We start from the raw sequence: 15,419 nt of genomic DNA on the forward strand, positions 1-15,419 counted from the left end.
AAGTGGCCAATGATAATATGGTGGTACCTACTTTATTGTCTTATCAAGGGATTAATAAGTTATTTGTGTAAGCAGCTAAGAACAGCATCAATGTGTAGTGAATTTTCAGTAAATTTCAGTTATTTATGTAGTATCGATACTTATGGTTTATAAACTGCTTCCACAAGACAGTATTGCTTGACTAGGTTTCAGGTCATTTATCTCTCAAGCCAAGGTTTTGAAAGAAGTTCAGAATATCAGGTAAGATCCAATGCCCTTTTCCAAACGCATCCCAAGGAGGCTAGTCCACTAGATATAGTTTCCCCAGCCCAGTTTTGTCTCTTTGCTCTGTGCCCAGGAGAGGCCCTCTACATGGCTTCGGGACACTTCTGCTTAGGCAGAAGCCCCCACCCAGGAAGTATGAACTTTTTCCTCATCCCTTACATAATAGCAGATAGAACTGTGCACCTTGTTGCTTAAGCCCCAGTAGTCCTTATCTTCCCACTTCCAAACACTGCTGGATATTTTTTAGAAAACTATATTCTGGGCTGAAGAGAATTAAGCTGTGTCATGTCCCCTGGTAAAACCCTTAGATGCTTTAGAAAGCAATATCAAAAAGCTGCTCCTTGAGAGCTGGCCATCAGCCCTCCCCCCACGCTCCAGGCAGGGGAAGGAACTGACATTTTTGGAGAGCCCAGCCCTGTGTAAGGCTAGTTACTATGATGCATACAGATAAGGACTTGTGGCTGTAGAGGGCAAAAACAACTTGTCCAAGGCACCAAAAGCTCTGGCTCTGACATGTCATCTGTACCATCTTCCTCAACCTCTCTGGGCTGTTTTCTTGTATGTAAACTGGGATAATAATTATACATACACCATAGGGTCATAAAAATTAAATGAGTTAATTCATTTATCATCCTGAACACAGTGATTGACACATACAAGAGCCTAATAAACAAATGTGAGGTGGCAATATAATCATTACCTGAAAAAGAGCAGCTATCACTGACTTGATGAGTTTGGACATGAGTTTGGGTGAACTCCGGGAGTTGGTGATGGACAGGGAGGCCTGGCATGCTGCAATTCATGGGGTCACAGAGTCGAACACGACTGAGAGACTGGACTGAACTAAACTGAGGGTTACTCTGTGCCTTTTCCATTACACTGAGCAGGGTCCCTCTAGCTAACTGAGGACCCTAAATGTGTCTCTGAATGAAACAGCTTTAATATCCCCAAGCCAGGTTCATGGGGGCTGGTCATCAGCTCTCCCCACAGCTCCACAACTTGAGAGCTGGTCATCAGCCTTCCTCCCACGCTTTAATATCTCCAAGACCAGCTCTCCTGAGGGCTGATGACCAGCTCACAAGTTGTGGAGCTGTGGGGAGAGAGGGGTGGCTAGGACTTCCACCTTCTTTGAGGTAGGAGTAGTTTGGGCAAACCTATGATGCAACTTACTTGTCACCGCTAAGCAGTGATGAAGCAGTCTTTCTTAGAATGCTTTTACTGACAGGGTGCTTATTCGCTATTGAAAATCAACCCATTTGGTGCCGAACACCTCTTACAAAGTGTTCTTTCTCAGTTCCTGCTCCCCCACCCTCCTTCACATCCCACTTCCTTCCTCGCCTCCTTCTTCCTCCTTTCATCTTCCCCTTCCTCTTCTGTCTGCAGTTTTATCCCTCCCTTGTAGCTCAAATTGTTAAGAATCTGCCTGCAACGCGGGAGACCTTGGTTCGATCCCTGGGTTGGGAAAATAGCCTGGAAAAGGAAATGGCAACCCACTTCAGTATTCTTGCCTGGGAAATCCCATGGTCCATCATGGAGAACACAAAAGGTCTTCAGCGTGATTCCTTGGCCAGCTGATGGGAACTCAGTCTCCAGTTGCTATTAACAATCCTCTGGATCTTGCACCGTCTCTAGGAAGCAAAACCTTTTATCTGGATGCTATGACTTGGCCTTCTGGTCCATTCATGTCGTCCATCAGTTTGCCCAATTTCCCCTAATAACCCCATCTAGAACCACAGGAAACTTGAAATGGGTTGATCTGGCGTCCTGAGGCCCCACTGGCTCCGGATGGAAGCCATGGAGAAGCTAGAGCGCTGGAAGTGACTCTCCTGAACCAGTGTACACAGGCAGTGCTGGTTCCAATTCTCTGCCCAGAAGCACCTGGACTTTTACAGCCTGCGCCCAGCCGGGAGCAGTCACGGGCCACGCTGCCGCTTTAAGAGAGGGGCGGGGCCCGGGTACAGGCGAGGCAGAGCCGGCCCACAAAGCTCCTTTTCCTTTTTGATCCATTCAAAAATTACTCATTGCAAATTCCCGGACTGCTGGGAGCGCAGAAAGAAGGGGGCGGAGGAGAGAGGGCTGCTGCGGGCGCCAAGCAGGGGGCACCCGGGGCCCGAGTGGCGGCCGGCCGGCCGGGCAGAAAGCCGCTCGCAGTTTTGGCTCCGGTGGCCTCACCAGGAAGCGTCAGTCTCGACACCAGGGAACCTCCGAGCGCCGCCTGCGCCTCCGCCTGCGCCCGGCTCCGGATCCCCGAGCCCCCCTCCCCTGCCCCGGGCCGGCCCTCCGCCCTCCAGGGCCCTCCGGCTCGGTGCCTTCCCTGGAGATGGCTGGCCGCTGAGCATGGCTCAGTACGGCCACCCCAGCCCGCTCGGCATGGCTGCGAGAGAGGAGCTGTACAGCAAAGTCACCCCGCGGAGGAACCGCCAGCAGCGCCCCGGGACCATCAAGCATGGATCGGCGCTGGACGTGCTGCTGTCCATGGGGTTCCCCAGAGCCCGCGCGTAAGTGGCCGAGCTCGCTGCCCCGGCGACCCCTCCCGCCCCACGCGGCCAGCCCTCGGCTTCGCTCCGGCTCGCCTCCCTTGCCCGGCGGGAGGCGCGCTCCCCGCTGCCCACGACCTGTTGGGGGCAGGCTGGGCGCGCGGGCGGCCCGGGACTCGGCTCCTCCGGGAGGAGGGTGCAGGGGAGGGCGATGCGCCCGAGCGCTGGGCCAGGGGCTGGCTGGGCATGCCTACGATGAGGCGTGTCCCAGGGCGCGGGATGCCTACGGGCGAGGGCACTGGGTTCGAGTCCCCGGGACTATGGCAGGCGCCAGGCCTCCGCGGGTGTTGCTAAGCCGTTCTCTCCCCGGGCTCCCTGAGGTCTCTAGCGCCGAGTCCCCGGGGGAGACGGGGCCCCACAGAGGCTTCGGGCACCCTCTGGATCCCGAACGCCGGCCTGGCTGGAGGATCCCCTGCTGACCGGGAGAGGGCAGGGACGGACGGCGGGGCCGGGAACCCGGCGCTCCCACCGCTGCGGCTTTCGGCTCCGGATGTCGTTCTGGGTTCCGTCTTCCTCCAGAGTAGGAGCAGCGGGAGCGTAGCGGTTGCTGCGTGTTCATTGATGGGGAGGTTGGAATGAGAAGGGGAAGCAGTGCCCCCAGGGGACCTGGGTTCTCGTCAGTGGTGACGGCAGCGCAGGAGTCTGTGGGTGCCTGAGAGTAAGGGGGGGTGCGTCCTCTCTCATCCCTTTTCCTCCTGGAGGGTGGGGTAGGGCAGAGCTGAGAGCGCGCAGGTAGCGAACCCGGCAGCCTGCTGGTAAGAGGCCTGGTCGCCAGGGCAAGGTGGCAGTGGCCCTAGGAGATTTCGGAGGCTGGCCACCCAAGTCTGGACCTCTGCCTGGAAGGAAGCCAAGGTCGGGTGGTCAGGTCCTTCTTCCCCCTTTATTCCTCGCATGCAGATTTCTTAGGCCGGGACACAAGGCCTGGGATCCTTGCTTCTTTGAATGACATCACCTGCACAGGGAGTTAGGCAAACTTTATCAGAAAGGGCCAACTTGATTAAAGTGTGGTTTTTTTTCCTTCTTTTTTTTTTTTTTCACATGATAGCTCTAAGTTTCCCTTACTTGGCCTCTGGGCATACCTTTATTCTTACTGACTTGGCTATAATCTCTTATCAAAGCTTATTCCTGATTTTATCATTCCACCTAACCTGCTGGGACAGGTTGGTGTACCCTATGGTCGGAAGTCCATAAAATGGACTTACAGTTCTGCCTCACACTGACTTCCAATCACTGGGGCTCCAGTTCCTGATGCCAGAGTTACAGGGAGAAGATGCTCTGAGCTTTGTAGGGGTGTGCCAGGCTTGGAAACTGCAAGTCAGGTCCTCCTGTGTGATGGATGTGCATAGCTATCCTTAAGAAGGGGAGATAGGGGTTGGAAATCTGTGGGTCGAAGCTGCAGAATTAGAACAGCCCTCAGCATTTGCCTTTTCTAAAATGAGGCCAGCATTCAGGACTTAAATTGCTTAATTAAGGGAAGAAATACTTAACTGAATTCTTCAGACTGTCACGTTCGCTCTCTGAAGTGGTTTAAATAGGACATATTCCTTCCTGCACTGATGGGTCTTTCCTACATAGATGAGTCCAAGAGGCCTCATCTACGTCCTGATGGATTAGGATGATGGTTTAATTTTGGCTTGTTCAATCCTTGAGATCTCGTACAACTAGCATTTATTTGTTGGTGGTGGTGTTTAGTCGCTAAGTTGTTTCTGACTATTGTCTCCCCCATGGATTGTAGCCCTCCAGGCTCTTCTGTCCGTGGGATTTCCCAGGCAAGGATACTGGAGTGGGTTGCCATGCCCTCCTCCAGGGGATCCTCCTTCATCCAGGGGTTGAACCTGCGTCTGTGTCTCCTGCATCGGCAGTCGGATTTGTTACTGCCAAGCCACCTGAGAAGGCAACTAGCCTTTACTTTGTGGTGTTCTAATCACTTCATGTTTATTATCCATTTTATCCTCTCAGCAGCCCAGTGAGAAGGGTTATGTGGCCCTTTTACGAACTGGGAAAGCTGTTTTTTAGAAAGGTCACATAACTTGCTTAGGCTCACCACCATGAACAGTGAATCTGGGATTCATGCTCAGAGCAGGCATGTGTCTGCTCATCCCAGGCCTCAGAGCCAGGACCAGGATGTAGTGAATTAAAGTGGATAAAGTACTTAGAGTGGTGATGTCTGGTACGTAGTGAGTGATCTTTAAGTGCTCCCTCGTAGCTCAGTCGGTAAAGAGTCTGACTGCAACACAGGAGACCTGAGTTCGATCCCTGGGTTGGGAAGATCCCCTGCAGAAGGAAATGGCAGCTGAATCCGGAATTCTGGCCTGCAGAATTCCATGGACAGAGGAGCCTGGCAGGCTACTGTCTATGGGGTTGCAAGAGTGGGACACAACTGAGCGACTAAGCGTGCACTGTATTAGCTTTTGTGGCTGTTGTAACCAATTACCACACTCTGGGTAGTTTTGAAAAAAAAGCAGAAATATATCCTCTAACAGTTTTGGAGGAGGCCAGAAGGCTTAAATAAGCATCTCTGGGCTGAACTCAAGGTGTTGGCAGGACTGAGCCCCCTCCGGAGGTTCTAAGGAGAAGCTGTCCCTTGCCTCTTGTAGCTCCTGGTCTGCCAGCATTGTCTGGCTTGTGGCAGCATTCCTCCAGTCTCTGCCTCTGTGGTCACAGTGCCTTCCTTTCTTTCTCTGTCAAATCTCCCTCTGCCTCTTTCCCATAAAGACTCTGTGACTGCATTTAAAGCCTCCCCAGATAATTCAGGATAATCTTCCCCATTTCAAGATCCTTAACTTAATCTTATCAGCAAAACCCTTTTTTAACCATAAAGTAATATGCACAGGTTCCAGGAATGAGGGCATGAAAATTTTGGGAGGAGCCCCTATTCAGCCTATCAGAGCCACTGTTTCTACTAACATCACCTCTCTTTACTGAAAAGGTGAGAGTGGGTCATGATGAAACATCCTGGGGAGGGAGGTGGGTTTACTGTTCCATCTCCTCAAATTCTCTGTCTCAGGGGTCAGAGCCCTTGGTGATCACGTGATCTAGTCCACTTCCTTCCTGGGCTGACATCTCTTATACTTATGCCCGGGGAGGCTGATGTGGTCAGCCTTCCTCTTCATAACTTAATCAGGCCAGTAAGAAGAGGGTCTTTCCCCGGGGGCATCTGAGGTTCCAGAGAGCAGACTTGGAGCTTCATCTGGGAGCACTGTGAACAAAGGGAGCAGGGGTATGCTTAGGCTGCCATCTGTGGGGTCGCACAGTCGGACACCACTGAAGTGACTTAGCAGTAGCAGCAGCAGCAGCCTCTTTCTTAGCCCTAAGCCTGGAGCGTGATGAAATGGCAAGCGGGAGAGAGCAGCTGGCAGTTCCTTGGATTCAGGAAGAACTGGCTGCGGTGATGCTTCATGAAGAGATGAGACCGATGGCTGGAACTTGGCCCTTTGGAGGGCTGGCGGCTCTGGTTTCCCCTCTGGGTGTGACTGTGTCTGGTCTTGTGCAGCAGCCAGAAGGGCCCTTCCACTGGGCTCTGGGTGGGCTGCAGGGAGCTCCCACATTAGCAAAGCCCAGGTCCCCTGCCAGCCTGTGTTGCGCTCTGGTCTTGAATAAGTCACCCAAGCCCTCAGGGCCTGGCTGGCTTCCTCTTAGGGAACAGGATTAATTAACGCTTGCTTGTTAAGTGCTTGACTGAGAGCAGTGCTGAGCAAGCAGGGTGACCTCAGGGTATGTTTCTCCAGCTCATTATACCCCTGGAGCTGTATTAGGTTTTTTCCAGTCCAACCCTGTGACCTTTGGTCCAACTTAGACGCTGCTGTAGAAGAACCCCACTGTGTGAGGAAGGATTGAGAAGTGGTCATTTTTATGGCACGCGCGCGTGCACGCACACATACACGTATGCAACCACAATGCGAGGAGGTGTCAGGGAAGCCTGAGGAAGGAAGATTTCAAGGGGCCAAAGTGACCTATTCCTTCCTTTTTCTTTCTATGTGCTTAGCTCCTCCTTTTCCCCAGAGTTCTAAAAATAAAGTCTCAGCTTTGTCAAGACTGGAGTAAGCTTGGTTGGAAGGAAAAGGAAGAGTGTGTGTGTGCTGGGAAGGCCTGGGGCCAGGACAGGGCTGATTGTATCACCCAAGAAGGCAAGAGGAATTCTGATGGAATGTTGCTTTTATGGTTTGTTTTTGTCTTTTTTATCTTTATTTTTTTTTTAATTGGAGTATAGTTGATTTACAATGTTGCGCCAGCCTCAAGCGTCAGCCATACAAACACAGAAATCTATCCCCTCCCACATAGGCCATCCCAGAGCTCCCAATAGAGTTCCCTGCACCATACATCAGAGTCCCATTAGTTACCTGCTTTATTATAGTCGTGTATATACGGCAGTCCCATCTTTCCATTTATCCCTCCCCCTACTCACCCCCTTGGTGTGTTGCTTTGCATTCCCTGCTTGCTTTCTGTGGTTCTGGAAGACAGTGAGGCTCTTTTTCTTTTCTCCTCTGCAGCTGGAGGCCAACTCTGGGAGCCGTCACCCCACAAGTGAATTTGAGGAGGCCCCCTCAGTTGGTAAAGAATCTGCCTGCGGTGCAAGAGATTTGGGTTTGATACCTGGGTCGGGAAGAACCCCTGGAGAAGGAAAGGGCAACCCACTCCAGTATTCTTGCTTGGAGAATTCCATGAACAGAGGAACCCGGTGGGCTGCAGTCCATGGGGTCGCAAGAGTTGGGCACGACTGAGTGACTAAACCACCACCACTGATACCACTCTGGCCTTTTGTCTTGGTTCCATTTATTTGGGGCTGCCTGCGGCTAATGCTTTGTCTAGAGCACGTGGGTTCTCTAATGATCGAGAAATAGAATCTCACAAAAGAACACGAAGGCCAGGGTCTGATGCCCTGAGTCCTAGCCTAGCTTCTTACAGACACTTGGAGAATTTAGGTCTTCTGTGGCATCCCTTTCGCTCAGTATCCCGATCATCCTGTTTGGTGTAACTCAAAATAAGGCTTTGTGAAGACCAGACAAGCTGATGGGCAGGAAGGGACTTAGAAAAGTTAAAAATAGAATCTGGACCAGGTAGATAGGGTTGTTGTATTATTGTGTTGTGTTGGATTGAAAGAAAAGGAAAGAGGTTCGATGGTGGTTGGGGTCTCCAGCAAGGATTTACATGTGTAGTTCAGTTATTGCTGTTTGAACAATGCCCAGCTAAAGAGCAGGACAGTGGCAGAAGGAAAGAGCTAGACTAAGCGCCTTTGACTTTGGATAGTCAGCTGCGTTAGCTACGCTTCACTGCCCAAAAATAAAAGCAGTTCTGAGCTGGTGACACAAGGAATTGAGACGCATCTTCCAGAACCGATGAATTTAAGTATCCAGTTTCTCTGGCCTTCTCCAGCTTACCTGCTGCTAGACATTGGCTCCCCTGAAAGTACCTGGTCAGCTCAGCATCTCTGCGCGCACGTGTGCTCAGTTGCTTCACTCTGTGTCCATCTCTTTGCGACCCCATGGACTGTAGCCCCCCAGGCGCCTCTGTCCATGGGCTTCTCCAGGCAGGAATACTGGAGTGGGTTGCCATGCCCTCCTCCAGAGGATCTTCCCAACCCAGGGATCGAACCATATTTCTTGTGTCTCCTGCATTGGCAGGCAGATTCTTTATCCACTGAGCCACCTGAGAAGCCCAGCATCTCTGAATCATGGTCAGTTCTGGGTGGGGGCTGCAGCTGCTTTCCCAGGGACCTTGGGCAGAATGAGGAGACCAATCAGGGCCCCCTTGGAGTGAAGGGATCTTCGAGGTAGACGGGCAAGGAAGTCTCTATTCCACCTACAGTTACCGTGTGCCCACGCACTACTCCCTTGCATTTGTATGTTACTTTGTGGGTGAAAATTGCTCTCCTGTGCACTCAGCATCCCTCTTGATCTTGAGAAAAGCTTCATTTTAACGATGAGGAGACTTGAGGTTTAGAAGGACTTACTCTGTATCTGGTTCGTTGCTGTGACAGCCTTAGGCTAGAACTGCAAGTCCAGGAACTTCCCATACTACCCAGAGCAGGGGTCCCCAACCTCTGGGCCATGGGCTGGTACCTCCTGTCAGGTGAGCAGTGGCATTAGATTAAGAAATAAAACGCACATTAAATGTAATGCATGGAATCATCCTGAAACCAGCCTCCTGCCCCTCCCCCCGTGTGTGAAAAAAATTGTCTTTTATGAAACTGGTCCCCAGTGCCAAAAAATTTGGGGAGCACTGACCCAGAGGATTTGGCTCCAAAGGAAACATGCATTCTTTTTAAAATTTACTGAGGTCTAATATATGTACAATAAGCTAAACTTGTTTAAAGATTGATCAGTTTTGACAGGTGAATGAATATACCATATAATCACCTCTTCTCACCTCTTCAAGACAGCTTGTATCCTTCACTCCTGTAAGTTTCCTCGTGTCCCCATTGGTCAATTCCTTTTCCACCCTTATCCCTGGGCAGCCACCAGCCACCAACCTGCTTTGTGTCACTGGATATTAATCTATGTTTTCTAGACTTGCATATAACTGGAATCATACAATGCCTACTTCTGGCTTCTCTCCTGATGTTTTTGAGACTCATCCATGTTGCATGTAACAATAGTTTGTCTCTTGTTTTGCTGAATAGGTCTTATATATTCAGATGGGCTGGTAATGTAATTATAATCCCTTGGACCCCGCGTCTGTGAAAATTCCCTATTATGCCCTAATACTACTTTCCATTTTTAGACCACTTTAGAGATTTCAAGGGGCTTCCTTAGTGGCTCAGACAGTGAAGAATTGCCTGCGATGCAAGTGACCCGAGTTTAATCCCTGGGTCAGGAAGATCCCCTGGAGAAGGGAATGGCTACCCACTCTAGTATTCTTGCCTGGAGAATTCCACTAGACAGAGGAGCTGGGTGGGCTACAGGCAAAAGGAGAAGAGGGTAACAGATGGTTAGATAGCATCATTGACACAATAGACATGAATTTGAGCAAACTTCAGAAGACAGGGAAGGGCAGGGAAGCTGGCATGCTGCATCCCTGCGGTCGCAAAGAGTCAGACACAACTTAGCGACTAACAATGACAACAAAGAGATTACAAAGCTGATTTGTACACATAATCGCTATTAAGTTTCAGATATGGATAATTTCATGAGAAAACTGAGGTTCAGTAGATTAAGTGGCCCAGAGACTGAAGAGAACCCTGCCTCATGACTCTATCCTGTGGTTTTTGTCAGTACCCTGCCCTTGGTGACCTCAAACTGCTTTTCACTGAGTGGATCAGAATGCTCAGAGCTAAGGGCTTTGCTTTTCAGAGGCAAGAAACTAAGGGAACCCTGTCGCCCGCCAGCTCTCTTCCTGCCAACTGTGGTGGTGGCAGAGCTCAGCACCACCCTCATCCCTACAGGGATCTGGTGGGGATGTGTGTGAGGGGGAGTCCCTCTTCTTGGGCAGCCAGGAACCGAAGAGACCCCACTCTTCGAGGGTCTCACTCATGACAGCTGTTGACACCACCTGGGTTTGAAGTCCAGCTCCGCCTCTTCTCTGCTGGTTTCCTTGGTTGAAGAACACTCTGAGCCTCAATTCTCTGTCTTTATACTGTTGACGGTGTTGACTGGAAAAAAATGCATGAGACTTCCGTGATGGTCCAGTGGTTAAGACTGGGCACTTCCACTGCAGGCAGTATGGGCTCAATCTCTGGTCGGGGAACTAAGATCCCACATGAATTATAGCAAAAAAAAAAAAAAAAAGTATAGCCAGGAGTTGAGAGGTTTGTTTTTCGAGGTGGGGCTTGCTGAGAACTCAAGCCCAGGAGGCAGCCTCTCAGATATCTCTGGTGGACCTTGTTGAAGAGGTAAGGGAGCACTCAGGATACAAAGGAATTTTGCAGCAAAAAACCAGGTAATACGAACATCAAATGGCAGTGAAAGTGTTAGTCGCTCAGTCGTGTCTGACTCTGCGATCTCATGAACTGTTCTCCAGGCAAGAATACTGTAGTGGGTTGCCATGCCCTTCTCCAGGGGTTCTTCCTGACCCAGGGATCAAAACTGGGTCTTCTGCGTTGCAGGCAGAAGACCTGCAATACTGTCTTACAGCTTACCAAAGACCTGCTTACTGTCTGAGCCATGGAACATTAAGAGATCACTATAAATTAAAGAAAATCAGACATTTCAAGTTAATGAATGAAGTGCTTTTCTATGTATGGGAAGATGCAAGAATCGGGGCTCACTGAAATCATTCCTTTGATGTGCACCTCAGCTCTCTGGAGCTGGCATCTGGCCTTTCTCCATCCTGAGTCTCCTCGATGCACCGTTGGGGGCAGCTACAGTGTCTGTTGGCTTGATGGCTGTAGTAGCCTTTGTTTACTGATATGGCAGGTGACATTCTTTGTCCGCAACCATAACTGTACTTACCTTGAAGGAAGGACCCTTGTGAGGGTTAAGGTTACTGAATCTTTGGGGAGTGCCTGTAACGCCTCAGTGAGGGAGGAGAGTGACTCCTGCTCTGGTGGTGATTTCATTCTGCATGATTCCCTTTGTCTTGGCGTTCCCAGTTGCCCCCCACTTTTACATCTCTCTGCTCCTCCCTGAGCTGTGGCCATGAAGTCTTCAGTGTGGAGCAGAGGCGAGGCGGATAGCCACTTTCCTCAGCATCTTGTCTTTGCAGAGTGCCCCAGGGCTGCCGGCCAAGTGGAAGCAGACCTGAGCAGAGCCAGGGCCACCCAAACTGCTGACTCCAATAAGTGGCCAGGCTGGGGATTTGAAGGAGGGCCATATGGTTATCCTCTGATTCATCTCAAATGGAATCAGACTCCAGCCTTGGAGAGAAAAAAAAAGCACACTGAAGAATGGCTCCTTCATTGCGAAGTTCTCTGGGTGCCAGTGGAGGTTTTCTTGAGGCTTATGGGAGAATCTCTGGGTTTTCTCTTCCCTGAAGGATGGAAGGATAGATGCGGCAGCAGCCTGAGTGCTCTGGATCTTCCATCAGGAGCTCAAGCTATGATAGGTATTGTCCTTCCTTGATGGTCCCTCTTGCTAACTTCCCGTTTCCCTGGTGACTTTGCTATCAGGTTCTTTGCCACCTGCTGCTTAAGAGGTTGAGGCTTATGGTGAAGTGCCTCAGATGGACATCCAGAAATTTTCTAGCCCCTACTGTGCACACAGCATCCCATTAAATTCTGTGCAGGAAAAGATGAATGTCAGGTTCTGCCACTTAGCACTCTGAAGTCAGCCGCTGGCTCTAGCTGGCTGCAGATCCTCTATGGTGACTCTCTGAGGAGCAGGTGGCCTTTCCTCCACCTGGGTGAATAATCCTCTGCAGATAACTGACAGGCTCTGGGTTCAGTTCACACCCCACAGGGCACAAAAGTAATGCACAATGAAAGCAAGCTCTGTGTACCTTTCTTTCAGACCCTGGCTTTGGGCTCTCACTCTGGTCTCATTTGTTGGCTCTTTGGACTCACATACATCCTTTTCCTTCCCTCAGCCTCAGTGTTCCCACCTGTAAAAGGGGCTAAGGTCAACCACCCCTCGGATCCAAGTTCTGGTGACACAGGGGTGATGTTGGCAGTGTTTCCATTCTACCCGAGGATGTTTTCACTGCCTCCTGTGTGCTTTTCTGTTCTGGAGGTTTGGCTTCTCTGTTTTGTTTTGCTTTGTTGGTCTTTCCCCAGTGCTATATGGCCAAATTCTTCTCCTTTTCAAGGAAACTCTTTAGGACTATTGATATTCTAAAGAGTAAATAAGTGGAAAGAAAGAAATGAGGCAATTACAATGGTGGGGAGTCATCTCACTAGTATGCATTAGTATAATTTTTAAATTGATAGAATGTGCAAATTCTTGCAAAATACAATCAAAATGCTGGTGAAATGAGAGAGAAGGTTAGTGCCTTGAGTTCAGCCCCCCGGGGGGCAAAGAAATTGCTCCTTGGCACCTTTTTAATTAAAGGGACATCAGCAGCTGTTTTTGCAACAATTCCCATTGTGTTCTGTTGCCCCAGTGGAAGCATAAACATCCTTGTACAGAAAGCATGCGTGGCAATGAACTCCACTAGGACCAGCTATTGCCACCCACAGTGGGAAGCTGAGAGAAACACCATCATCACAGCTCACAGCAGTCCGGAGCACGCCAAGGGGAAGCTGAGCACACAGATGGCCAGAGGCAGCCAAATGTTTCTGATTTCTTTCCAGCTTTTGCTGGATAAACCTTCTCTTGAATCAGGTAGCAGGATTGTTTAGAATCCTGCTTCCAGGTCGACGGTGCCCCATTCAGAAATATTTACTGTGAGCGTTTGCTCTCTAAATGTTTATTCTCTTCTCTTGGGCAGGAAGCACAGAGAGAAGGAAGGATACCTTCCTCCAATGGCTGCTTCTGTGTACAGTCCCTTTAAATACAGGCAAATACATGCAGAACTGCACAGGGTTGCTGGGTTTCTGAACCCCAGGCATCTGCTGTCTCCTTTCTTCATCAACCTGTCCTTGAATTGCCTGCATGCCCTTCCTTTCTCCTCTTTCTGCCTAATCAGATTTCCCCCGCCCTGGAGAACTAGTTCAGCCACAGAACAGCTGACTTCCCTTCCCTTTGCTTTCTTCTCCCCCTCCCTGCCTCTTTTTGTCTCTCTTATCCTCTCTCTTTCATCTTTTCTCCCTCAAGCCTTCACCTTGTGAAGTAAACAGAGTAGAGAGCATCATCTTTCCATCACTGATGATGCGCTTTGTCCAAGGTCTTCAGCCACTTCTGCACAGTTATCTTGGGGACCTCTTATATCTTGACAATCTAAATCTTTGAAAAACAAGACTAAGAAAAAAAAGTATATGTTTTTATCTTCATGAAAAATTCCTAGTAAAGCCATTTAAATATATATATATATATATATATGGAGAAGGAAATGGCAACCCACTCCAGTTTTCTTGCCTGGAGAATCCCAGGGACGGGGGAGCTTGATGGGCTGCCGTCTATGGGGTTGCACAGAGTTGGACACGACTGAAGCGACTTAGCAGCAGCAGCAGCAGCACATATATATATATATATATATACACACACACACACACACACACAGATATTTCAGAGTGTATTTATGGGCAACTTTTGTAGCCTATTATAAGAGAAGTGGGAGTACAAAGATAATTAGATGTAATCTTTGCCCCCAGGGGACTGATGATCTCGTGTGGAAGATAGAAAATTATGATAAGATGTTGAAAATGTGATGTAAGTGGTAGATGCAGTATCTAAGTGAGACTAGGAGGAGGTGATATAACCAGGCAAGGGGGCCCCGAAGTAAATTTAAAGGACAAATAAGAAGGGAGCAATGCTTTGCTTTGGTTTGAGAGGTCGGAGTCAGGGAGATCAGCAGACAGTTCAAATGATTTCATATTACACTACAAATGAAGATAGAGGCAGATTTTAATTTAAATTAGCTGTCATCTTGCCACCACCCCTTTCCCCTAGCTAAGTGAATAACTTGTTACTGTTTAGCTTAGAAGGAAAAGAAAAAATCCTGACTATGAAAAGAAACAGTTGGCCCATTAGTTGAGTCCAGCTTTATATCTGGCATTCCTTCATTCATTCTTCCATTGGGCATTTGTGTTGCTTCTGCTGTGCTGCTCGGTCACTCAGTGGTGTCCGACTCTTTGCACCCCCATGGACTGTGGCCCACCAGACCGTTCTGTCCATGGGATTTTCCAGGCAAGAATACTGGAGTGGGTTGTCATGCCCTCCGCCAGGGGATCTTTTCGACCCAGGGATCGAACCCATGTCTCTTATGTCTCCTGCATTGGCAGGCAGGTTCTTTACCACTAACACCACCTGGGAAGCCCATATAAACCATAAACATGATTTAATAATGCAATTAGTGCCATGTTAGAGGTTTGGAAAGAAGCTCTGTGGGACCACAGAGAAAACAATTAGTGTAACTTGAGAAGATTGAAGAAAGCAGAGGAGGTGACAATTAAGGCAGAACTTAAAGAATGAATAGAGATTCTTTAGGTACAAAAGAGGGAGGAGCATTCTGGGAGAGAATGGCATGAAATTCAGAGCGTAAGGCACCTGGGGGCTGCAGACTGATGAAAAGGAGATAGAAAAGAAGTCATGAGAGATGAGTGTGGACAAATTATTGGAGCCTGATTGTTTCCTAGAGATTATGGGGAATAACATTGGAAGGCAGAGAAGTCAGTATAAAGTGGAACGGTGCAGAGAAAAACTAGCCGTGGAAGCCAGTTAGAAGGTGATTGTAATAGTCCTGGTGAAAGATTAATAGGACTTGGATTAAAATACATTAAGAGCCAGATGCTAGACAGGTTCTTGAAATTGAAGTGACAGGATTTATGATCTGTGGGGGGTAAAGAGTAGGGGAGCATAAATGTAGCTCAGGATTTCCGGCTTGGGAAACTAGAGAGGTGGAAACGTTATGAATTGAGATAGAACATATGGAAGATAGATAAAGAGCAGGGGTCCACAACCTTTTTGCACCAGGGACCAGTTTCATGGAAGACATGAGTTCATTTTTCCATGAATAGGGAGGAGGGATGATTTTGGGATAATTCAAGCACATTACATTTATTTTGCACTTTATTTCTATTATTCTTATATCAGCTCTACCTTAGATCATCAGGCATTAGGTCCTGAAGGTTGGGGACCCCTGGTTTAG

General features: G+C 49.1%; 1 protein-coding gene across 1 annotated transcript in view; it reads left to right on the plus strand.

Moving 5' to 3' along the window:
• Positions 1 to 2,601: 2,601 nt before the first annotated feature.
• Positions 2,602 to 15,419, plus strand: part of UBASH3B (ubiquitin associated and SH3 domain containing B) — a 148,967-nt gene continuing 136,149 nt past the window's right edge. Inside the window, exon 1 of the mRNA XM_068988968.1 lies at positions 2,602 to 2,762. Coding sequence (XP_068845069.1) covers positions 2,602 to 2,762 — 161 coding nt within the window. The remainder of the gene's footprint in view (positions 2,763 to 15,419) is intronic.

Source organism: Capricornis sumatraensis, chromosome 16 (genome assembly GCF_032405125.1).
Source record: "Capricornis sumatraensis isolate serow.1 chromosome 16, serow.2, whole genome shotgun sequence".
NCBI classification, from domain to species: Eukaryota; Metazoa; Chordata; class Mammalia; order Artiodactyla; family Bovidae; genus Capricornis; species Capricornis sumatraensis.